This window comes from Neofelis nebulosa, chromosome 5 (assembly GCF_028018385.1).
Source record: "Neofelis nebulosa isolate mNeoNeb1 chromosome 5, mNeoNeb1.pri, whole genome shotgun sequence".
NCBI lineage: Eukaryota > Metazoa > Chordata > Mammalia > Carnivora > Felidae > Neofelis > Neofelis nebulosa.
The window spans coordinates 86,842,004-86,866,878 of record NC_080786.1 but is presented as its reverse complement, the minus strand read 5'-3'; the positions used below and the strand labels follow the sequence as shown (position 1 = coordinate 86,866,878).

Sequence of the window (24,875 nt, the reverse complement as noted above, 5' to 3'; positions counted from 1 at the left end):
TGACCTTGTTCATGAGCTCCGCTTTGGGTGAGCCCCACTTCTCTCTCTTTTCCTCTCTCTCTCTCTCTCTCTGCCCCTCCTGGGATCCTCTCCACCTCCCCACCCCGCCCCACCCCCCACTCTCAAAAAAAAAAAAAAAAAAAAGGGATGACCCAAGCCTTAGCCAGCAGAAGATGGGACTAGAAAAATGCCCAGGTTTGGTCTCCTGCTCTGTACTGATTTCCAGCTCACTGATTTTTCTGTGGCCTGGGTGCCTCTTATGACCTGGTAGAGCTTTGAGCAGGGAGAATGAGGACAGGTTTAGTGCCAGAGCTCTTCGCGTTCCCAGTGGATGGGTACAGGTGCCTTTAGATGTGGAGAGCATCGTGCGTGGGGCTATGATGGCTTCTACCAGAGCAGGTGTTGGTTTGGCATGGGGTTTGCTCTTCATCCTGTGAAGAGGTTTCAGACGGGGGCTATGAGCTTAGAGAGTGACCAGACCACTTTTAAGAAGTCTCTGGTAGCATCAGATTGCTCTCAAGTGCAACCAGCTATTAACAGCGTGTGTTCTCCATTCCCACTCAGGTGGGCTGAGGAAGGACAATGGTCTTTAAAGGGTAAGCTGTCCTACCACCTCTCTCATGGACAGGAGTAGAAGAAGGTGGGGAGAAAAGTTCCAGAACTACTTGTCTCGGTAATAACAAAACGCTGAGACAGCAGGCATCAGCGTGCCCTTAAATATACCGCCAGTCTATGCTTAATGAGCTTTGGGAGAGATCTGCATATTTAGCCAGGGGACATGTGCTGCAGACCATGGCATGCCATAGTGTCAGCTGGCAGAAACCTCAGAGATCCCCTCATCCACTGTACAGATTGGGAACTGAGGCTAGGTGAGGGGGAGGGGCTTTCTTAAGATCACACAGCCAGTGAGTGGCAGGCAAACCAGGGACTAGAACTCTGGTCTCCAGAGTCTGAACTACCTGGTCTTTCTACATCACCACACTGCCTCCTTCCCAGGTATCTAGGAAGCCAGAGGGTTATCAGGACAGCAGGAAGTAAGGCATCCTGGAAGGTTTGAGAGAGGTCATTCAGGAATGTCATTAGCAGATCTCTCTTTTCATAACCAGGTGCTATTACATGTCACAACACCACAGTGGCTAGAAGAAACAGAGCAGGAACAGACATTAGGTGCCATTGGTTACACCAGTGGTTGGTTCTTTGGGGACTTTCGCATCAGGATTGTGACTGGTCAGATCTTTGGTCTTTAAGGGGAAAAAGGTGCCAGCTTACCCCGAAGGTAGAGCAGCCAAAGCCTATGCACAGGAGAGGCAGTGGTGGGAATTCTGGAAGGGAAAGGAAAGGAAGAGAATCAGGGCTCTGTCCCAGCCCAGCTACCCACATAGAAGGTGGAACGGTGCCTTCACCTATGGCTGGATCTTAGACAGTGACTTTTCTGTCACGTTGTCAGGCTTTTCCCCCAGTTCCAAGATGTGAAGGCTGAGATGGTCCCTCCAAGCCCCACTCAACAGAGAGGACAGGGCTGGCGGGTCTTCCAGGGTCAAGTGGGGAAACAGGAGTGCCTCACTCTTGAGAGGGAAATGGCACTTCTCCATGGCAGGCCTGGTGGTGCCAGGAGTCACCACAAAAAGGCGGCAGACCCACGGCCCACCAGCCACCTGGCAGGCTGGTTGTCTGGTGAAGTTGTTCAGGGCTCGGCACAGGACCCAGTCCTCCGTCCCACCCATGTCCACCACCTCCACAGCTGAGCCCAGGCCCGGGAGGTGCAGGAGGTGCCGGGGGGGCATGTAGGTGTGGGTGAAGAGGAGTGTGTAGTGGGTAGGCATGCTTGGGAGCACGGGTGCGTGAACCACCTGCTCCAGGTGCTCCAGGCCAGGCACCAGGCCTCCCTGGTGCAGGCAGCCAAAGAAGAGGGCGCCCAGGCTGTTGAAGAGGACCAGGGTGCCCTTGCAGGGCACAGATTGGGCCTGTGGACTGCAAAGCAGGACTAGGGGGACCAGGAGGGGGATCAGGAACCTAGCCTCCTGGTGGCTAAAGGCAGACAGCAGGGCCAGAGGCATGAAGTAGAGGAGCAGGAGGCAAGGCCTGGGGCTGGACAGCAGGCTCCAGCCGCCCAGAGCCCGCGGGAAGCCCGTTCGTGCAAAGGCCTGGAGGCAGGCTTGCAGCTGTTGCCACGCAGCCTGCAGGGCCCGGGCATGCAGCATCCCAAAGAGCAGGAAACCGTTGACGACCAGGTGAGTCAGCCGCATGTGTGTGCCATGCCTTGCCAGGTTTTGAGGATCCAGGTTGTAGTACAAGAAGTTGGCGGGTGTCAGAACAAGGGTAGTGGATCTAGATGGACTGGAGAAATACCAGCTGTCCATAGCCACAAACACCGCTGCCACGAGGGTTGCCCCTGGGAGCAGCTCCAGGGCTTCCTTCGTCAGTGACTTGAAGCCAGGGTTTGTGGCTCCACAAATGCTCCAGAGGAAGAGCGGGACCAGAGCAAAGGCCAGAAACGTGGGCCGGTTGAAGAAGCCGGCAGCCACGACGCCCCCGAGAAGCCAGCTGTGCCACCAGGGGCCTGGAGCAGGCTTCTTGGGTGTGGGGCTCCAAGCTAACCGGGGGGACACCAGCACCAGCAGCCCGGCAAAGAGCAGTCCCTCGATGGTGTTGGAGAAGGTCCTTGTGTAGAAGACCAGAGTGACGTAGGAACCAGACAGCAGGACCAGGGCGTTCCAGCGCTCCGCCCCCCACAGCGGGGCCAGGTGGTACACGGCCATGTCCAGGGCAAAGGAGAGGGCAGTGAGGAGGAGCCGGGGTCCTACCAGCAGCACATAGCCGCTCACCGGGCCCGGCCATGGCCCCCACTGTTCCCAGAGCCTGAGCAGCCAGAAGGCAGAGCCGGAGGTCAGCAGTGGGAAGACCACCGTGCGGCAGGAGCTGGTGGGGTGAAACTCCCATGGCCGTGCAGCTTCTATACCCAGGATGTCCTCTGCGGACAGAGAAGTGGAGATGAGCCAGGTCCAAGCTCAGGGCACGTGGGAGACAAAATTCTAGGATGGCCCCGAGATTTTCCCAGCCGCTAGTGAACATGGCCTGCACGATCCCTGGGACTCTGAAGATGGTGGCTGTCACTCCTGTGGTTAGGTTATGTCACAGAGGATGGCTGACCATTAGACAGGGGGTAACCCCGTGTGGGCCCGACGTAACCACACGAGCCTTTTGAAAGCAAAGAGTTTTCTCAGCTGGTGGTGGAAGAGGACATCAGAGAATCAAACCATGGGGATTTGGTGCACCACTGCTGGCTCAAAGGTGGAGGGCCCCTGGCAGGGAATGTGGGTGGCCTCCAGTTCCATAGCGGCAAATTTGTCCAACTGACAAGAATGCGCCTCGAAGCAGATTTCCCCCCAGAGCTTCCAGACAAGATCTCAGCCTGGCCCAGACCTGGATTTCAGACTTGTGACATGCTGAGCGGAGAGCCCCTACCTGACTTCTGATTTATAGAACCATGATTTATTAAGCAGCAACAGAAATGAACATAGGGAGCTCAGCCCTTCCGAGATCCCCCTGTGAAGGGGGCAGGAGGAACCATGCCTGGGAAGCCCTGGGCAGGGTGTGGGGAGAGCAGGGGGAGGCTCCAGTCACAGAGTGCTAAAGCCTCCAACATCAGAGTCAAAAACCCGTCTCTGTGATGATGGTTGTCATCTAGGACAGGCATGTGAGACAGGGGAAGGAAACGAGCGGTTGTGGTTATGGTCAGAAGTGACTTCAGTGTTGCCTATGATACTTAAGATTTTTAGAAGAAAAATGTATTCAAGCAGTACTTATGTAATTAACCTGCTTGCTCCCCGGGGCTGGTCTGTGCCCCTGTGCCCCAGTGTCCCAGAGTTCTGAGGGGTGGGTGAGGGAAACCAACTCTTAATTTCTGCATCTCAGCTCCAAGCCCCACAATATCTCATGCCTGATTAACACTGCTGGCTGTTTAGGGCTCTTTGCTTCTCCTACTTATTTTACTTATTCCTATGGCCTCTTGGCTGTTTTCTCTTTCTACGTCAGAAGGTGAAAGGGAAACAGAAAATCTAGGATCAGATCAACCTGGCTGCTTTTTTTTAGTGGCCAGGTTTTTAAAAAGTGTGGAAAAGACTGGACCTTTCACCTTAAGAAATGAATCCACCTGTTGAGCCCTATGACAGAGATAGATGCATGCCTCCCCAATATCCATCCATTCCCTCCCTCTTTCCTTTCTTCTCTCCTTCCCTCCCTCCCTCCCTCCCTTCTTTCTTCCTTCCCTCCCTCCTTCCTTCATCTCTTTAGTTGGGCACATATCTGACCACATATAGTTGGTCAGATATAAAGAGTATTTTTCAGGGGCACTCGGCTGGCTTAGTCAGTGGAGCATGTGACTCTTGATCTTGTGGTTGTAAGTTTGAGTCCCACAATGGGTGCAGAGATTACTTAAAAATAAAATCTTTATGGGGGGCCTGGGTGGCTCAGTCAGTTGGGCATCCAACTCTTGGTTTCGGCTCAGGTTATGGTCTCACAGTTCGTGGGTTCAAGCCCCACATCAGGCTCCATGCTGATATTCAGAGCCTGCTTGGGACTCTCTCTCTCTCTCTCTCTCTCTCTCTGCCACTCCCCTGCTCTCTCTCTCAAAATAAATAAACAAACAAACTTTAAAACATAAAATAAAATCTTTAGGGGCACCTGGGTGGCTCAGTCAGTTAAGCATCCAACTTCACCTCAGATCATGATCTCATAGTCCATGAGTTGGAGCCCTGTGTTGGGCTCTGTGCTGGCAGCTCAGAGCCTGGAGCCTGCTCGGGATTCCATGTCTCCCTCTCTCTCTGCACCTGATCCACTCAAGCTCTGCCTCTCTTTCTCAAAATTAATACATTAAAAAATTTTTTAAGGGACACCTGGGTGGCTCAGTCGGTTGGGTGTCCGACTTTGGCTCAGGTCATGATCTCACGGTTCGTGGGTTCGAGCCCCGCATTGGGCTCTGTGCTGACAGCTCAGAGCCTGGAGCCTGCTTCAGATTCTGTGTCTCCCTCTCTCTCTGACCCTCCCCCGTTCATGCTCTGTCTCTCTCTGTCTCAAAAATAAATAAACATTAAAAAAAATTAAAAAAAATTTTTTTTAATTAAAAAAATAAAATAAAATAAAATAAAATCTTAAAAAAAAAAAGACTATTTTTCAGCATCCTTTGCAACTGGGTGTGGTCGTGTAATACATCCTGACCAATGGCATGGAAATGAGCAAAAAGTATGTGACATTCAAAATATGTCCATTAAAGAGAGCAGGCATGCCCATCTCCTTTCCAATAGCTGGAAAGACTTGATTTTAGACTTGATGGCTGGAGCTCAAGCAGCCATCTTGAACCATGAGAAAGAAGCCATGTGCCCACAGCATCTGAAAAGCCTCAAGGTCTCTGGCAACCATCCTCATGATGTGTCCTACACCACCCAGCAGATACATTCTAACAAGTGAGCATTCCAGGCCTGGATTCCCTCAGCCCTTATATGAACCCAGAGAAGAAAAGTTTCATGATCTCAGACCACATCCTGTGTAAGTTTCCCTAAGCATCTGGGAAGCCCAACTCTAAAATCTCTCCACTGAATAGTACAAAACTGCTTTCATTCAGAATAACCTGTGCTATTGGTCCAAGCAGGAAAACATCAGAGGCTGGCATTTTCTTAGTATCATCCAGAAAATCAATGTCACCAGTCAGGGAGGAGATGCGAAATCCCCACTCCCAAGTTCTCACTCCAGAGAGGCTCATGGAATTACTACTCGTCCACACAGACATGTTTCTCCCTCCCCACTGAATATCCAATCAGCAATAGTCCAGACTCTATAGCAACTTATCCTAACCGCACACAGGGAGCTTACCCGCCATGACCTCAGGTGACTGGAAGAACTCATCTGGGTGCACATAGCCCGTCTGCGGAAGGAGACACCACAGCAGACGGAGCAGGCTGAGGCTGCCCCACAGGGCCCTGAGTGCCATCTTCAGGTCAAACTTGCTGCCAAGACACTGGGCCAAGAGCCTAGAATGGCTTCTCAGTTGCTCCAGACGCAATTCTGGTTCCACAGATCTGCATCTGCTGACGATAGCGTTTGTTAGTTATAAGGTAAATTATGATATGTCCAATTGCCTGGACAAACTCAAAATGGGTTTGCATACAATAAAAATGTTAATAATAGCTGCTATTTACTAAGTGCCCGTTAAGTAGTAGGAACTTAACACCCGTATCTCATTTTGTCCTTTCTACATTTTGGGGCAGTGGGTCTTATTATCTCCATTTTACATATAGGGAAAGTGAGACCTCTGTTGAATGACCTGGTCACTGCTAACCATATTTGTTAAGAGTCTATCTGCAAATAGGATCTGCAGACCCTCCAAATATGGTTCTCACAGCCCCATCCTGTTCACCAGGCACGGCAGCCTGTCTCTTGCCCATGTGAAAACTGTCGGAACCTCAATGCATTCCATCCATTTCCCTGCAAACATAAAATCTATTTGACCCCATTGTCTCCAGTCACTCCCTCCAACCTTCACACACCCTGAAATTGACCTTTTGGAAGGTGATAAGAACTTACTGCTATGGCCTGAATGTTTGTGCCCTGCCCCATTCATATGTTGAAATCCTAATGCCCGATGTAATAATGTCAGAAAGGTGGGGCCTTCGGGAGGGAGCCCTCCTGAATAGGATTAGTGTTCTTATAAAAGAGATCTCACAGAACTCCCTCATCCTCTCCAACGTGTGAGGGCACCTTGGGAAAGTGTGGACTATATGCCAGGGAGAGGGCCCCTCACCATGCCCGCACCTTGATTTTGGACTTCCCAGGCTCTAGAACTGCGAGAAATAAATCTATGGTTTATAAGCCACCCAGTCTGTGTATTTTGTTATAGCAGCCTGGGCACACAAAGACACTTTCTCTTGCTCAGGATTCTCACTCCCTGGACTCAAAAATCAGTAGGAATCTGAGCCCTTTACATGATGAACCTATATATCAGCACCCGCATATCATCTCTGGTGAACAGAAAAACAAGTTTGACTCTCCTCCAAGAATACATATGATGACTGTTTCCTGACTTTGATATTTCATGAAGGTATTTACTTATTTATTTATTTATTTATTTATTATTTGGAGACAGAGTGAAATGGGGAGAGGGGTCGAGAGAAGGGGGATACAGAGTATCCAAAGCAGGTTCTGTACTGACAGCAGATAGCCCAATGCAGGGCTTGAACTCACAAACCATGAGATCATGACCTGAGCCAAAGTCAGACGCTTAACGACTGAGCCACCCAGGCGCCCATGTATTTTAAAGCCTGACCTTAAACAGCTATTGTTCTCAGGTGGAATATGTCATAGCAGGGATGAGACAGGGAAGCAACAGAACAGGAATCTAGCAGATCCTGACAAGGAGCCTCTTGACACTCACTAACACTTCAAGGAGTTTGAAAGATAACTTTTTGCAGCCTTTCCTCGAACTTTCGAACTGCATTGTACAGACTCTTTTTCCAGAACTGAGAGACTAAGAGAATCAAAGACCGAGTTAACACGATCCAACTGATGGTCCTTAGGACCCAATACCAACCTGTCATTACCGAAACATTTGAGTAAAATTCACAACTGCAAAGAAAAGGCCACCCCCCCACACACCCCCCACCATTCCCAGAACCAGCCAGGGCGTGCCCGGTTGTGGTCTGACCTAAAGGCGGGAACCAATCAAGTTCTGCTGAGTGGTTTGAAAAAAAGGCGGGAACAAATCGAGTTCTGCTGAGTGTTCAAATTTAAATGTCAACCAATAACAGCTCTGTAACCGGGAAAAATCCCTAACTTGTTTGTGCCTGTATATAAAAGAAGCTGTAAGATCCTCGCTGGGGACCTCTTAGCTTCACGAGTGCGCTTAGGTAACGAGTGCGCGGAGGTCTGGGTTCAAACCTGCAATAAATTACCCTTGCCGCTTGGCTTTGACTCTGGACTCTGGTGGTTTGTTTTCGGGGGTCTCTCGAATCGGGGCATATCAGAACCAGTGACTATCCTGACTTTTAGAGATAAGGTGAGGCCAAACTTAATGCTGGAATGCAGTCAAGGATCCCATTCCTTCCCAATCAATGCCTGAAAGAGAACTTCAAGTACCTCCATTTTGACCTTAGTCTGTACTTTCTAACTGATCAAATTCTTCTTTCCAGCTTATCCCTTAACTCAGGCAAGAGACCTTGCGAGCAAAGCATTCCGTGGTGGGAACCAAAGCTACCCCTTCATGAAAGCAATAAGGACTGCCCTGAGCCAGCAAGACCCCATGTGACTGACCCCAAGACAATGATCTACCTGACCTTTACTGCCCACCCGCACGTACCCACAATGTTAGTCCACTGTCTCCCCAGTGCTGGCCTCCCTGAAATAAGTTCCTTTTCTGTTTCAACCACACTTGTCTCTCTGCCTTTGGATTTTGTCAGTGGTGAGTGACTGAATCTGGTCTGTTTCGGATCCTCAGAGCTAGGAGCTCTTGCACCTCTGTGCCCTGCTTACATGCCCTCACTTTAACTTTCTTTCCAGGCTGGAATTCAAAGTGCACTGTAATTTAACAGCTCACAGGATGATGTTACAGGTTTGGTTTTCAGCAGTTTCAGCCCTGCAGGTAATAGGGGAGAAGGGTCTCTTTCAGGGCATGCAAAAGTCATTTTATGAGGACCTTGAGCTGGGAATTTGAAGCCCAGCAAAGGCATCATATACACGTCACCCAAAACCTTCCCTGGGGTATCTCTAATGCCACATCACTCCATGGACTACCAGTGCCCTCCTTACCACTTGAAATAGAGTCATTTAAATCTAATCAGGCTAGGGGCACCTGGGTGGCTCAGTTGGTAAAGTGTCCAGCTTCAGCTCAGGTCACGATCTCACAGTTCGTGCATTTGAGCCCCGTGTCGGGCTCTGTGCTGACAGCCCAGAGCCTGGAACCTGCTTCAGATTCTGTGTCTCCCTCTCTCTCTGCCCCTCCCCTGCTCTCTCTCTCTCTGCTCTCTCTCTCTCTCTCTCTCTCAAAGATAAATAAACATTAAAAAAAATCAAACACAATCAGGCTAGAGAACCAATTCTAGAAAACCCAGAACCTCTATTCAAAAAATTCATCTTTAAGATTCTGTTCCTCTAGAACCCTTACAGTAACAAAATCTTAGTCAGGGTTCAACCAGAGAAAGAGAACTGGTAGGAGATATACATTAAGATTTACTGCAAGGAATTGGTTTATGCACTGGGGGGGCTGGCTAGGCAAATCTGAAGTCGATAGGGTAGACTGCTAGGAAGACCAGGAAACTCTAGGGAGGAGATAAAGCTGTAGTTCGTAGAGGAAGGAAGCTTCTTGTTCAGGAACACCTTGGTTTGTTCCAAAGGCCTTTCAACTGATTCTCTCAGGTCTAGACAGATTATCTAGAATAACGTCCCTTATTTAAAGTCAAATGTTTGTGGACCTTTATTGCATCTACAAAATACCTTCACAACAACATTTAGATTCATGTTTGACTAACTGGGGGCTATCGCTTAGTCAAGCTGACACGCACAAAAACGGACTATCACACTCTAAATACTTCAGTGTTTATAACTGTGTTTGCATTTTAGACCAATGGGAGAATTCTTTTTTTTTTTAATTTTATTATTTTTTTTATTTTTTAATATATGAAATTTACTGTCAAATTGGTTTCCATACAACACCCAGTGCTCATCCCAAAAGGTGCCCTCCTCAATACCCACCCCCCACCCTCCCCTCCCTCCCACCCCCCATCAACCCTCAGTTTGTTCTCAGTTTTTAACAGTCTCTTATGCTTTGGCTCTCTCCCACTCTAACCTCTTTTTTTTTTTTTTCCTTCCCCTCCCCCATGGGTTTCTGTTACGTTTCTCAGGATCCACATAAGAGTGAAAACATATGGTATCTGTCTTTCTCTGTATGGCTTATTTCACTTAGCATCACACTCTCCAGTTCCATCTACGTTGCTACAAAGGGCCATATTTCATTCTTTCTCATTGCCACGTAGTATTCCATTGTGTATATAAACCACAATTTCTTTATCCATTCATCAGTTGATGGACATTTAGGCTCTTTCCATAATTTGGCTATTGTTGAGAGTGCTGCTATAAACATTGGGGTACAAATGCCCCTATGCATCAGTACTCCTGTATCCCTTGGATAAATTCCTAGCAGTGCTATTGCTGGGTCATAGGGTAGGTCTATTTTTAATTTTCTGAGGAACCTCCACACTGCTTTCCAGAGCGGCTGCACCAATTTGCATTCCCACCAACAGTGCAAGAGGGTTCAATGGGAGAATTCTTTATGCAACTTACCAGTGACTCACTTCCTGTACTCAACATTCTGTTAATGGTGTTCCCTGTAGCTGTAGTTCCCCTGTGGTATTCCACTGGAGATATAGATAGAGATATAGACTAAAATTTACTTATTCTTCTTACTGTTGTTTATCTGCTAGAGCATCTCTGAGTGTTGACAAATTTTTCTATTCCTACGAATGCTGCTGCTACAAACATTCTTATACAGGAGTTCTCTGACATACATATATAGAAATGGAATCCCTGAGTCTTGGGTGTGCAGGCTTTCAACTTCATTAAAGAATGCCCAACTCTTTTTCCAAAGGTCCTGCCAGCCAGCAAATATTATAGTGCCCACTGCTTCACATGCTCCTTTATGCTTGGGATTCTCTAACATTTTGATTTTGTGAATCTTTTGGGTATTTACATGCATTTCCCTGAATACCAGTGCGGTCGAACACCTTTCAAATGTTTGTGGAACATTTTTGTTCTTCTGTGGAAATCCTTCTGACCATTTTTTCTTAGTATGTGTAGGAATTCTTTCTTTTTTTTAATTTTTTTTAACGCTTATTTATTTTTGAGACAGAGAGAGACAGAGCATGAACAGGGGAGGGACAGAGAGAGAGGGAGACACAGAATCTGAAACAGGCTCCAGGTTCTGAGCTGTCAGCACAGAGCCCGACGCGGGGCTTGAACTCACGGACTATAAGATCATGACCTGAGCTGAAGTCGGACACCTAACCGACCAAGCCACCCAGGCGCCCCATTCTTTTTTTTTTTTTTTAATGTTTTTTTATCCTTTTTTTATGTTGATTTATTTTTAGAGACAGGGAGAGACAGCAGGGGAGAGGCACAGAGAGAGGGAGACAGAGATCTGAAGCAGGCTCCGTGCTGACAGCAGAGATCCAGACATGGGGCTCAAACTCACAAACCGCAGGACCATGACCTGAGCTGAAGTCGGATGCTTAACCCACTGAGCCACCCAGGTGCCCCTCCAACATTTACTTTTTAAAAAAAAATTTTTTTTCAACGTTTTTTATTTTTATTTTTGGGACAGAGAGAGACAGAGCATGAACGGGGGAGGAGCAGAGAGAGAGGGAGACACAGAATCGGAAACAGGCTCCAGGCTCCGAGCCATCAGCCCAGAGCCTGACGCGGGGCTCGAACTCACGGACCGCGAGATCGTGACCTGGCTGAAGTCGGACGCTCAACCGACTGCGCCACCCAGGCGCCCCCCAACATTTACTTTTTAATGGTCCATTTTGGTAGACATTCCGTGGATGCTTGAGAGCACCATATATCCTACAGTTATTGGATACATAGTTCTACACATGTTCATTAGATCAAGTTTGTTAACTGTGTTCCTCAAACCTTTTATATCTTTAATGATTTTCCATTACTTATTCTACAAATCACAGAAATGTGTTTCAAAAAATAGCTCATGAGTAGCGAACTTGTCTAGTCTTCCTTGTAATTTTGTCATTTTAGCTCAGTTTTGAAGCTGTGTCATTGTTTTTATAAATTATAAGTTTAGAATTGTTGGGGTGCCTGGCTGGCTCAGTTGGTAAAGCATGCAATTCTTGATCTTGGGGCTATAAGTTCAAGCCCCACATTGGGTATAAAGATTACCTAAAAATAAATATTTTTTAAAACGTTTATTTTTAAAAATAATAAATAAAATAAAATAATAAAAAATTAAAAAAATAAAATAATAAAGAGAGAGCATGCAAATGAGCAAGCAGGGGAGGAGCAGAGAGGAGAAAGAGAATCCCAAGCAGAGAGAAAGAGAGAGAAAGAGAGTGCCAGACATGTTCCACACTATCAGTGCAGAACCCACGAACCATGAGATCGTGACCTGAGCCGATATCAAGAGTTGAATGTTTAATCGACTGAGCCACCCAGGCACCCCCAAATCTTTTTTTTTTTTAATTAAATGTTTATTTATGTATTTTGAGAGAGAAAGAAAGCATTCGGACATGATCAGGGGAGGGGCAGAGAGAGAGGGAGAGAGAATCCCAAGCAGGTTCTGTGGCACAGTGCAGAGCCCGATGCAGGGCTCAGTCTCATGACTGTGAGATCATGACCTAAGCCAAAATCAAGAGGCGGACACTTAATCCACTGAGTCACCAGGCACCCCAAAAATAAAATCTTTAAAAAAAAGTTTAGAATTGTTAGAACAGTGAACATTTTGCCATAATACAGTTATCTTTTTTTATCTCTAGTGTTTTTTTCCTAAAATATTTTGTTTGATATTAATATAGTTAATATAGCTATATGAGCTTTCTTTTATTTAGTATTTCTAGTACTGTATATCATTTTAATATTTATTTCTTATTTTTATTTTTTTCTGTTCGAATCACTTTCAGTACTAAATACAAAAGGTGAGCACCTACTTTTTTTGTTTTTTAGACACACACACATAGGTCTCTAACAGCCAAAAGGGGCAGAGGAAATGAGCTCCTGTACTGTCCTCCACAGTCCCCATCCTGTGGTTAAAGCTGCTGCTGGCCCTCCCTCCCTTTGGGCATGGAAATTCACAATACACCCCAGCTGTGATGCCTTATGTATTTCATACTGTGTATGTGTCCCTTCCCAACATCTCCATGCTTAAAACCAAAAAATGGTCAGGGGTACATCCTTCCCAGTGGCCTCAGTTCCTATGCCACAATGGGATAGTGAGGAGATCTTCAGGTCACAAGTTATTTAGTGAAAGGAGTGGGATGGCCAGAGTGAGGACAGCAGAAATGGTGCAGCAGGGAGGGCACGGTTGCAAGTTAGGAGGAGTCTAGGTGAGACACTCGGGAGAATTCTCCCCACCAGGTTTAGATGGACCAATGTGCCAAAGTAAAAAAATAATAATAATCCTGGGGTGCCTGGGTGGCTCAGTCGGTTAAGCGTCTGACTTCGGCTCAGGTCATGATCTCATGGTTTGTAAGTTCGAGTCCTATGTTGGGCTCTGTGCTGACAGCTCAGAGCTTGGAGCCTGCTTCGGATTCTGTGTCTCCCTCTCTCTCTGCCCCTCCCCTGCTCACACTCTGTCTCTCTCTCAAAAATAAACATTAAAAATTTTTTTTAACTAATAATCCAAATAATCAGCAATTCAAACACTACTGAATTTTCAAACTTGTCCAGCAAGAGAAGCCACATAGCAGGAACAATATAGAGCTTTCCAGGAAATGAAGGTAGAGCCCTGGCAAGCCCCCTGAGAACCTGCGTTAGGCCCTACAAGTATCTGCCGTCACTGTGGATGTTGCTGCTGCTCCATTCGCAACTTCTCAATCTCGAAGACAACAGGAAGCACCAGGATCATGAAGGCTGGCCTGGAAAACCTGCACATTTTTTGAGCCCCAAAGAGGGAGTGATGAAAAGTGGCGCCAGCCATGGACCGGACCCTCTCTGGGACCATCTCTGTCAGACCCCACAGTCTCTCTGACAGGGTCTCATCCAGCTCCTCTTTGCCTTCCTCCTCCAGCTCCTCGTGTCTTCTCGGCATTGCCTTTCAGAAGCAGTTCATCCAGGGACAGGGGCACCCCAGGACTGCCAGTGGTGGCCAAAATTATAATATTTAACATGCTATGTTCTGTGGTTTCACTGCGATGATTCTGGGTGTACATTTCTCTTTAGCATATTTGGAAACTTTATTGGCTTCCTGACTGTATGGATTGGGTCCTTTCCCATCTATAGAAAGTAATCTTCCCTGGGGCGCTTGGGTGGCTCAGTTGGTTAAGCGTCCAACTTCGGCTAAGGTCATAATCTCACGGTTTGTGAGTTCGAGCCCCGCATCAAGTGACCTCGAGCCCCGCTTCAGGCTCTGTGCTGACAGTGAGAGCCTGTGTAGGATTCTCCCTCTCCCTCTCTCTCTCTGCCTCTCACTCCCTCATGCCCTCTCTCTCTCAAAAATACATACATACATACATACATACAAACAAACTTGGGGGAAAAATACTCTTCCATTATTTTTTTTTCAAACATTTTCTCTTCTCTCTTTTTTATTTATTCTCCCTCTGGGATTATGATTAAATGTATGATAGACCTTGTTTGTCTATCTTCTATGTCATTTTAACTTCTATTTTATATTTTCCCTATCTTTGTCTCTCTGGGCTATATTTCAAATAATTTCTTCTGTTCTATCCTCCACATCCCTAATCATCCTTTCAGCTATATTTAACCAGCTTTAAACCTATCTACTGAGTTTTACATTTCAATTTTTTATTTTTCTTTCCTCTGAGTTTTTTTTTTCCACATTTGCTTGCTCTTTTGTCATATTTTCAAGCCTCTCTTATTTATTCTATTACATTAAACATGCTTATTTGAGTATGCTAGATCTGATAATTCCAGCATCTAAAGGTTGTTTTTTTTGTTTGTTTGTTTGTTTTTTTGGTGGGAGGAGGGCACGCCTGGGTGGCTCAGTCAGTTAAGTGATGACTTCAGCTCAAGTTGTGATCTCAGGGTTCCTGAGTTCCAGCCCGTGTCAGGCTCTGAAGCAGCATGGACCCTGCTTCAGATCCTCTGTGTCCTTTTTTCTCCATCCCTCCCCTGCTTGCATGCTCTCTCTCTCTCTCTGTCAAAAATAAATCAACATTTAAAAAATATATAAAGTTTTTTTGGGTCTGAATCTGCTGTCTCATTTCCGCTGGTTCTTACTCATAGTGCCTTGTTTACCTCTATATTTGGCAAATTATTTTATTTTGGGCTGCTTATTTTCCTTGGACATAACCTGTGGGAATTATTTGAGGCCAGGGATGAAGGCAAATTTCTGAATTCCACTGAAAAGGATTTACACTTGCTTCTGTCAGGTACCTGGGGGCATCAAAAGTCTGGGACCAATTCTGATCATATTATTGACTCTAGGATGTTTTGTTTTGTTTTGTTTTGTTTCCCTTTTAGGGGAGGTGGTACCTAATCATGTGAATCCAGGCTGAAAATCTATATGAAGGCAGGCTTGTGGTTACATATTCTCAGGGGAGATTTGCCCACCCACACTCCAATTCAATTAGCATCAGGATCCCAGTCCTCTGCAGAAGGAATAGTTTATTTCTGGGTCACCTTTATATGGAGAATGTAGTCCTCCAGAGTCCCAGCTTTGAGCGAGTCTCCTGTTAAGCTTCTCTCTTGAGTGGGCATCAGGTTTTATCTTCTGTCCTGCCAGTCCTGAGAGAGCACAAAAACCCATGTTCATAAGCACTCAGTTTTGTATATGTCCTTAGTCCATATCTGGCTTCAAGGCCCTGAATACCTCTTTAGGCCCCTGCTCTTGTGCCTTAGTATTCCTTACCTTTTGTTCAGCTCATGTATCGTTACATTTATTATAATTGAATTTGTAGGGGCACCTGGGTGGTTCAGTAGGTTAAGTGACCAACTCTTGATTTTGGTTCAGGTCATGATCCCAGGGTCTTGAGATCAAGCCCCACATTGGGCTCTGCACTAAGCATGGAACGTGCTTAAAATTCTCTCTCTCACTCCCTTTGCCCCTCTCCCCCGCTCATGCTCTGTCTCTAAAATTTGAGAAAAAAATCGATTTTGTGTAGATAATACAGAGGACTGCAAGAAAAACTGCCTTTCTTGGAGTCTAATCCCAATTGAATTCAGGTACGGGATCTCCTCCGAGAATGTGTAACCACAAGCCTATCCTCATATAGGTTGTCAGCCTGAATTCTCATGATTCAGCACCACCTCCCCCAAAAGAAAAAAAAAAACCAAACCTGGGGCCAATGATGATTAAAAATGTACAATTTCAGACTGTAATGCACATACAATAATAATACGAGATAGATTACATATAAATTATTATTTTATATTTATGTATAGACAGAGAGGTGGGCACAAGAAATAACCATGTTGAGAGGTAAGATGAGGGTTGTGAAAAGCTAAGTTAGTTTAAGCTGTGTCAAGATATTTCCAAGGAAGTCATGTACTTAGGGGTCAGCCTTGGTCAGTGGATCTTGTGGTCATTATCTGAGAGGAAACAGGAAGTGTGACAGGACTGTGTTGCAAACATATCCGGGCTCTTTTAGGATATGGCCCAAAACTACTAAGGGGAATCCGGGTGTCTCCACAATTGTTGCAGGTGGACGGGGTGGGCTGATGCTATGCCCAGGCCTCTGAAGCTGGTTCTAGAACTGCTGGCAGGCTGTTGCTCCGTGTTCAGGAGGGAGGGCGATCGTGGGACCATTGGGATAATGACTTGACTATGAGGCCTATGGAACAAGCCATCCTGTGGCCCTGAAGAGTATAAATGTGCTTTAACCATCCCACCTGATCCCTCTTTTATCCTGCCCCTCTAGTTACTACACGCTTTGCCCAAGCCTATGACATCGGCTGGGCTGCTCCATCTCAGGGGTGCGGCTTGGAACAGTGGAATTAATTGCGTTTATCTCTATGAGGGCTGTCTGACAATTCAGTGAGGATTTTGGTGTATCTAATATGCTTTGGAACAGGAAAGGAATCACACAATGTTTGTTTGAGGATATGCTTTTGTCATTTAGCAAAATATCATGAGCGTCTTGCTGTACGTTATAAGCATCCTCACCCACCAGCCACAAGCTCTCCATCCGTTCTGTATCTACTTGCTCCCTCTGTTCCCTTCAGCTGGCACCTTCTCTTCCTCATAAGCATGTCTGATTATCTGCCATTCCTAGAAAAACAACCTCCCAAAACTTTCCCTGAGCTGATGTGCCCTCCATCCACCATCTCTCTCTCCATGTCCCTGTACGGGACTCCCTAAACCATCCACATTCACTGAATTCGCTCCTCACGTCTTGTTGGCCGCTCTACTCTGGATGGTCTAGCTTTGCCCACCACCACGGTGCTGACACAGCCCTCTCCTGGGCCTCATTGCTTTTCTAATTGTCAAACCCAATGGTCACTTCAGGCCCCTACCTTGCATGTCATGTGACAACAGGGATCCCTCACAATTCCCATCTCCTTCTAGAGTGCCTTCCTACACCATAAAAGGCTGGGAAGCAAAAGGCTTCATTTTGTAGATTCCCTTCAAGTTGGGTTATGCGAATGAGGTTTTAAGAATTTAGAGAGCAGGGGCACCTGGGTGGCTCAGTCAGTTAAGCATCTGACTTTGCCTCAAGTCATGATCCCACAGCTTGTGAGTTCGAGCCCCACGACAAGCCCCATGTCGGGCTCTGTGCTGACAGCTCAGAGCCTGAAGCCTGCTTCGGATTCTGTGTCTCCCTCTCTCTGCCCCTCCCTGGCTCACTCTGTCTTTCTCTCTCAAGAATAAATAAGCAATGAAAAGTTAAAAAAAAAAAAAAAAGAATTCAGAGAGCAGATGTGAGACAGACCATATATCTGCAATTTTCATTGTCTTCTCTGGGCAAACAAGATTATGGAGACATGGAGTTTTCCTGCAGCAGCTTCCCAGTGTCCAGCCCCAGCTTCGTGGGTACGGAGACACAGCTGCGGTTATGGTGGCATCCTGACTTTCAGCAACAGTGCTGTGTTACTAAATTTGACTGAGTCCCAAGGTAGCCTTAACACTTGCTGGACTGTCACACAAAAGGCAGCACCTCTAGTGAGTTACTTCTGGGTATTTACAGAGTCTTTCCTGGAGGCCCAAACTATAGCCCATTCTTCCAGGGCACCTAATGACTTACAGTACCTGTATAAATTCCTTTTCTGCTGGCTTCTATTTCCCATACTGAATGCTGGTCGTTTGGTATCAGAGGTGGTTCTAGGCAAGGATGGGAATATTCATATGCTGAAAGAAAATAACTGTGCACCAACAGCGGGGGAAGCCTGGGCCCCGCTTAGGCCTCCTTGGCAGCAGGTGTTCTGGCCCATGGCTCAGAGAAGTGCACCCTCCCCTTATGCATGTCCCCACAGCCTTCCAGAGCCTCTCAGTCCACCAGCTCCGCCACACCAGCAAAACCCTCCCACGCTCACCTGCTTTTCCATCTTGACCACACATCTCATTCTGCTTTCATCCACTGCCTCCATGTCGAAGGGCCCCTTGTCACCCTTCTTCTGGACGTTCTGGTCCCTAGGCCCCAGACCACAATCAGGTCCACCCTGCAGGAAAAGGGAGCAGTCAAAGGGCCCAGACATACGCCACCGTCCCTCCCACAAGAGCATACATACATACATAAATGGAAACAGAAGAAAATAACTACCAGTCTATCTTCTATGTCCAAATTTTTTTTTCAAGAACATGGGCAAAACAAAGATATTTTCTGGCAGATCAAAACTGAAAGATCTTTACAAGCAGACCCTCAGGAAATTCCAAAGTTTACATATATATACCAGGCAGAAGGAAAAATGATTCTAGATAGAATATCCGAGATGGGTGGGCAGGGCACCTGGGTGGCTTGCTTGGTTAGCGTCTGACGTTAGCTCAGGTCATGATCTGTCAGTTCATGTGTTCGAGCCCCGTGTCGGGATCGATGCTGCGCAGAGCCTGCTTGGGATTCTCTCTCTCTCTCTCTCTCTCTCTCTCTCTGTTCCTCCCTCACTCGTGCTTGCTCTTTCTTTCAAAATAAAATAAATAAACTTAAAAAAAAAAAAAGAAGATCCAAGATGCAAGTAGGAATAAGGAGCAAAGAAGTCATTAGATGGGAGGTATCTGGGAAGTGGACGCCAAGTGAAGGCCATCCTCCTGCCGTAAGTAAGGCCGTCCTCTGGCAAGTAATGTCAAGGCAATGGCTAAGTTCTCTGAGGTAGTGTTCCATGTTAATTTGCCAGCTTCGTGGGTGCTGGCAGGCTATGGCCAAACACTGGCATCACAAACACAGCACCGTGTTCTTGAATTCAATAGTTCCAGTGGTCCCACTCCCTCTCTGTGGGTCTCAAGACCCCCAGAGCATGCTGCCGCTGGGCTCCCTTGCCACTTCCCAGGGATTCTCATGATTTCTGTCTCTTTCTTCCTGTGCACATCATCCTCATGCTGGTAGACAGATGGTTAGAGCAAGCCATTCCATGCAGACATGACAACATTGAGAAGATTCTGTATTCTTTGTGTACCACTGTTTTTGTTGCTTCTTTTTCAACAATTTGAGTTATAATTAACATACAACTCATTCAAAATGTTCAATTCAATAGCTTTTAGTATATTCACACATATGTGTGACCATCACCCTTATCGATTTTATTTTTTTTTTCTAAATGTTTATTTATTTATTTTGAGAGTGTGTGTGTGTGTGTGTGTGTGTGTGTGAGCAGGAGGGGGAGGGGGGAAGAGAGAGAGAGAGAGAGAGAGAGAGAGAGAGAGAGAGAGAGAGAGAGAATATGAATCCCAAGTAGGCTCCTCGCTATCAGTACAGAGCCTGACATGGGGCTCGATCCCACAAACTGCGAGATCATGACCTGAGAGGAGATCAAGAGTCAGGCACTCAACTGACTGAGCCACACAGGTGCCCCTGTCAATTTTAGAACATTTGGTCACCTCAAGAAGAAAGCGCATACACTTTACTCATCATCTCCCATCTCCCTGCCACCTCCTCAGCCCTAAGCAACTAAACCACCTTTTCTCTATAGATTTCCCTATTCTGGACTTCCATTATGAATAGAAGCATACAGTATGTGGCCTTTTGTGGCTGCCTTCTCTCACTTAAAATAATGTTTTCAAAGTTCATTCATGTTAAAGCCTGGATCAGTACTTATTCTTTATTATAGCCAAATATTATTCCATTGTATGGATGTATCACATTTTGGGTATCCATTCCACTATTGATGAACATTTGTGTTGTGTCTACATTTTGGCTATTATGAATAACACTGCTATAAATATTTGTGTATGACACCTTCATAAACCAATCACTGGCAAGCACAGTGGGATTACGAGTGAGAACTGACTTCCTGGTTTGGAGCTGGGGCTCTGGGCTGCCTCCTGCAAGGCACACAGAATCCAGATGGTGCTTACCCCCAACAACATCAGGTTCTGTTGGCAAACAGTAAGTAAGACAGAGGATCAACTGTGTGTGGCTGCTACGTGTGGATTCCAAGGCACCAGGCTCTGGTGGCTTTCTTCTGTCTTCTGGACCATTTGTTTTTAGTCTCCTCTTCCTCTGTCCACCACTGAAATGTCAGTGCTCCTGGTCTTCAACTTCACACTGTTCTTAGCATCTACACTCTGGGTTATCTCATTTATCCTCATGGTTTCAATTCCCATTTGATGACTTCTGAAATTGCTTCTTCTCTGAACTTCAGATTTATTGATAATAATAACAACAGTAATAGTGTTGCCAGGATGTCTGGGTGGCTCAGTCCATTAAGTGTTCAGCTCTTGACTTCGGCTCAGGTCATGATCCTGTGGTTCATGGGTTCGAGCCCTGCATCAGACTTTGGGCTGGCAGTGTGGAGCCTACTTGGGATTCTCCCTGTCTCCCTCCCTCTCTGCCCCTCCCTCACTATGTGCTCCGTCTCTCTCTCTCTCTCTCTCTCTCTCTCTCTCAAAATAAATAAACTTAAATAAAAAAAAAACAGTGTTGTCATTTTTAGATACTTATTATGTTCCAGGCACTGTACATTATCTCATTTTATTCTCATTTATAACAACTCTAAAACCCTATTATTATACCTATCTTATAGATGAATTAACAGGTTTAAAGAGATCCGGTTTTTTGCCCAAGGTAACACCACTAGTAGGTTGATGAAGGTAGGAGTTGGACCCAGCCTGTTAGATTCCAGAGCCCTGAGTCACTGCCTGTTGACATTCTGCACCCACCTCAAACCCAGGGCAGCCAAACGTCTCATCGCTTTCCCATTAACCAGTCCTGCCCCCATATCCCCTGCAGCAGTGAGGGAATGACCATTTGTCCAACTATTCAGTCCAGAAATCCAGGGGTCATCTTCCTTCTTCACCCCTTCACTAAGCGATACTAACTTTGCTTTCTAAGAATTTTTTTCTTTCTTCAAAGATTTTATTTTCTAAGTCACCTTTATACCCAACATGGGGCTCAAACTCACTGAACTCACAACCCACAATCAGAAGTGGCATGCTCTACCAACCGAGCCAGCCAGGTGCCCCCTAATCATTTCCTCATCGTCTCCCCAGGTCTGGTCTGCTGTGACTGGGGTACATGCTGCCTGAGACTCCTCAGCCCCCGGGGTGGCTGAACAGGAACTTCCGGTGGCTGGAACCCCTGTGTTGGTTGCCTCTAGCTGCAAACAGCCCCTTCCCATTTTACCGTGGTGTGTCATACAAAAGGAATCATTTTCTGTGCATGTATAACAAGGAAAATGTCAAGAAGCAAGATGTAGAGTAGACTGCACCCACCTCTCTGCTTTCCCTCCTCTAATTGCACCCTCCCTCCTAAGTGCAGCCAGTGAGCTACATGCATTTATCTCCTGGGTAATGACTCTCTGGGTGGGTCAGCCCCTCACCTCCCTCAGGACCAAGTCCACATTCCTGACTATAGCTTACAAGGCTCTCCAGTCCCCACTGTCCCCACTCTCACCTCTGCACAGAACTCGGTACTCCAGAAACATTACGTTTTTCTGCAGTCCTCTCTTTTGTCCTGCATTGTTTCTCACTCCAGCGTCTTGGCTTATAATATGAAGGTTAAGACCCTCTTTGGTCAGTTTCAAATCCTTGCTGTCACTTGCTCACGGCAAAAGAGCAATCAATCTGTAAAATGAAGTTAACAATAGTACTTCCTTCAGAGCTGTTGGGAAGACAACATGAATAAACAAACATGGCAGCGGTTTCTTTCATTTTTCATTTTGCTTCAAGTGCCGGGAAGCCCTCCCCAATCTTATTTCCCCAGAACCCTGTGCTTCATAGCACTGACCCCTGGCACTGTCTGATTGCTTCTCTGCCTTGCCTGGCTGAGATCCCCCAGGTCTGGGATCCATTCTATCCATCTCAGCCCCTCGAATCCACCTGATGGGCCTACTGTGGTGACAGGGTCAAGGACAGAGTTGGAGATCCCCAGAGGAGGTGACAACATAACAGGGCATTGAACTTAACAAGTGCGGGAAGTTGTCAAGAAAGACCCAAGTGCCACTCCCCAGGCAGAGGCTAGGCTGGAAGACTGGTCCCTGTGGCCAGGTGTTCTAGGGACAGAGCCAACACCACAGGTGTGGCCACTAGTCACCTGAACACAATCAGGATAGGAGGCGGCTCGTGTGTGCACATGTGCACACTGGGCTGTCCCTGTGGAGGTTCAAATCCTACCTGTCTTGCTGGGTGGGGAGAGGGGTGTGGGTGGGTGTGGGTGGGTGACTGTCTCCAGAAGGGCAGTGGAGAGGCAGGTTCTAGAATAAAGGGACAGTGCCTGGGGCCACGGAGTTTTGACTGTGGGGTGGGGGAGTGGCCACTAATAACCACAGACAGGGGCATCCTAAGTGTGTGCGGGGGATGTGTGAAGGCAGGCAGCAGGGAGAGACCATCTCAGTGGCAGGGGTGCAGGGAAGCAGAAACCACTGCGCTGGGCGCGGGGGAAGCCAGGGAAGAGATCACAGCAGTGGGGCGAAAGGGAGCCGGCTCCCGCTCTGCAAGCCAGACAGCCAGCGGAGGGGGTGTGGAGACACTAGCCTGTCTCGTCTTTCTCACTGAGTCAGACGGCAGGCTGGCGCTTGGTGCTCCACCTCTCTCAGGCACCACACCGTGTACACTGTGTGCACAGCACAGTGTCGGCTCTGGGGGCACCGATGTGAACAAGCATGGTTCAGAACAACAGCCACTGTGTGGTGGCTTGTTGCAAGGGACGTCCCTACCTTCAAACTTAAACTTCTTCCTGATAAAGCTCCTGGATCGCAGCTTTAAGGGAGAGGGGGGTGATCCCAAGGTTTGGCCCTTTCTGGAGACCTGGCATTTGGAAGAGGTTTTAAAGACTACAGGGCCAGGAGTGTTCAAGAAGGAGCCCCCTGGGCAACAGCCAAAGGCATCTTCAAATATGACGCACAAAGACCATGTCCCTTAAGGCCAAGATCTTGTTCCAAACTCTGAGGTCCATCCAGGGGCAGAGGGTGACAGTGGCTCTCCTGAATCCATTTGCCTGTGAGGTGTTTATTTCATCCTCATATCAACACTGATGGTCACAGTAAGTCCTTCAGGGCACCCCACCCTGGAAGCATTGGAAAGTCTGACTCTGGCTTCTTCCTTCCCTTGGTTGGCCACACGTGCCTGTGTTTATCCTTTGATTAACAGAGAATGACGGGGCACCTGGGTGGCTCAGTCAGTTAAGCGTCTGACTTCGGCTCAGGTCATGATCTCGCGGTTTGTGAGTCCGAGCCCCGCGTCGGGCTCTGTGCTGACAGCTCAGAGCCTGGAGCCTGTTTCAGATCCTGTGTCTCCCTCTCTCTGGCCCTGCCGGGCTGGTGCTCTGTCTCTGCCTCTCAAAAATAAACAGTAACAACAACAACAGAGAATGCAACACACAGCATTGAACACACATAAGGGTGAGTGGAAGAGAGTAAGGTATGTCCACTAACTGGCATATGTCATCAACCATCCATGACCTCATGCTTCCCATCTGCAAAATGGGAACTCTCCTCTGTAGTGGGGACTTTCTAGGTGTTAATAATTCTGACAGTGGTTCCCAATTTTATGAGGCAAAAGAGCCTGAGGTGAAGAATGACATTTAGAAGTAACAGTGAGGGATGTCCTCAAGGAAAGGGGCAAGTGTCTTTGCCATATTGTATGTTTACCCCTTAGACCCCAAAGGTCCAGACAGCCACCAACCAGAGCAGCAGGTGCTCACCCTTGCCCACAGCCTTGCCTGTAGCATCGTGGACGACAGGCTATTGCCCTTGTCCGTGCTCCCTTGTGAGACACTTGGGCAAGGAGCCCATCCTCTCACTCTGTGAAAGGGCAGGCATGACCCGACCTTGTGGAGATTCTTCTCCACTGAATTAACACACATCTATCTGTGCTTCACAGACTTAGTGCTCAGCACTCAGCGTCTCTTGGGTTCGTCTTCCCAGGGACCCTGGGAGGTAGCATTACAGTCCCATTTTATAGATGAGGAAAGTGAGGCTCAGTAAAGTTTCAGAACCACCCAGGAACATCAGACGGTTCCAGGAAAGGATTCAAGCCTACGCCTCTGTCTAGGTCCAAAGCTAGTGCTCTAAAGTATCCTCACAGTCTCTCCTCCCCTCCCCTTCCCGAGAAGGCGTCACTGAAAGCCTCCTGTCTCCCCTAGGTTGGGGCACGTCAGTGCTCAGAGCCGGCAGACCCGGGTTTGGGGAAAACCGCCCGCGATAAGCTGGGAATCCCTGCCTGACTCACCCGTCTCTAGCATCTGCTGGTCTCTCGGCAGCTAGCAAAAGTAGGAATGGAAGCAACTGTCCTTCCTCCCTGCCTTGCCTTCCTCCCTCCCTGACCCCCAATAACACTTCTGGAGCTGCTCGGCCGACTCACCGGCGCGCTGTGTCTGGGCTGCACCTGCGGCGCTGGCGGCGTCCGCCCACCCGGAGGCCTGCACTGGGGGTGGGCCCGGAGCCTCCCCGACCACAGGGCGCGGGACGGGTGCCGTGCGTCCTCAACGCAGCCACCGCTCTGCCAGGTCCGGGAAACTAAGCAAACCACGCAGTGCGCCAGGCGGGGCGGAGAGGGTGGGAGACGAGGGCGCCGGCAGGCGGGGCTGCCCAAGTGCGTCCCTTGAGGTCCCGTGGTGAGC

General features: G+C 47.6%; 1 protein-coding gene across 3 annotated transcripts; it reads right to left on the bottom strand.

Annotated features, from left to right (window-relative positions):
* Positions 1–1,074: 1,074 nt before the first annotated feature.
* Positions 1,075–24,875, bottom strand: PIGZ (phosphatidylinositol glycan anchor biosynthesis class Z). 3 transcript variants are annotated; one of them, XM_058730959.1, is made up of 7 exons: positions 24,617–24,875; positions 21,711–21,880; positions 18,202–18,327; positions 15,352–15,456; positions 10,327–10,400; positions 5,869–6,083; positions 1,075–2,971 (listed from the first exon to the last, which is right to left on the bottom strand). In XM_058730959.1, the coding sequence occupies exons 6-7, from the start codon at positions 5,984–5,986 to the stop codon at positions 1,404–1,406; spliced, it is 1,686 nt and encodes a 561-aa protein (XP_058586942.1). In that variant the 5' UTR covers positions 5,987–6,083; positions 10,327–10,400; positions 15,352–15,456; positions 18,202–18,327; positions 21,711–21,880; positions 24,617–24,875; the 3' UTR covers positions 1,075–1,403. The 3 variants fall into 3 exon arrangements, with proteins under 3 accessions (XP_058586942.1, XP_058586941.1, XP_058586943.1); XM_058730958.1 differs by having other exon boundaries at positions 5,869–6,080; XM_058730960.1 differs by lacking the exon at positions 10,327–10,400 and having other exon boundaries at positions 5,869–6,080.

Excerpts from the sequence above, each read along its gene's own strand:
- PIGZ (XM_058730959.1), bottom strand. The coding sequence starts at position 5,986 with ATGGCACTCAGGGCCCTGTGGGGCAGCCTCAGCCTGCTCCGTCTGCTG. Across the intron at positions 2,972-5,868 it reads GTCACCTGAGGTCATGGCGG|AGGACATCCTGGGTATAGAA; the intron begins GTAAGCTCCCTG and ends CTCTGTCCGCAG.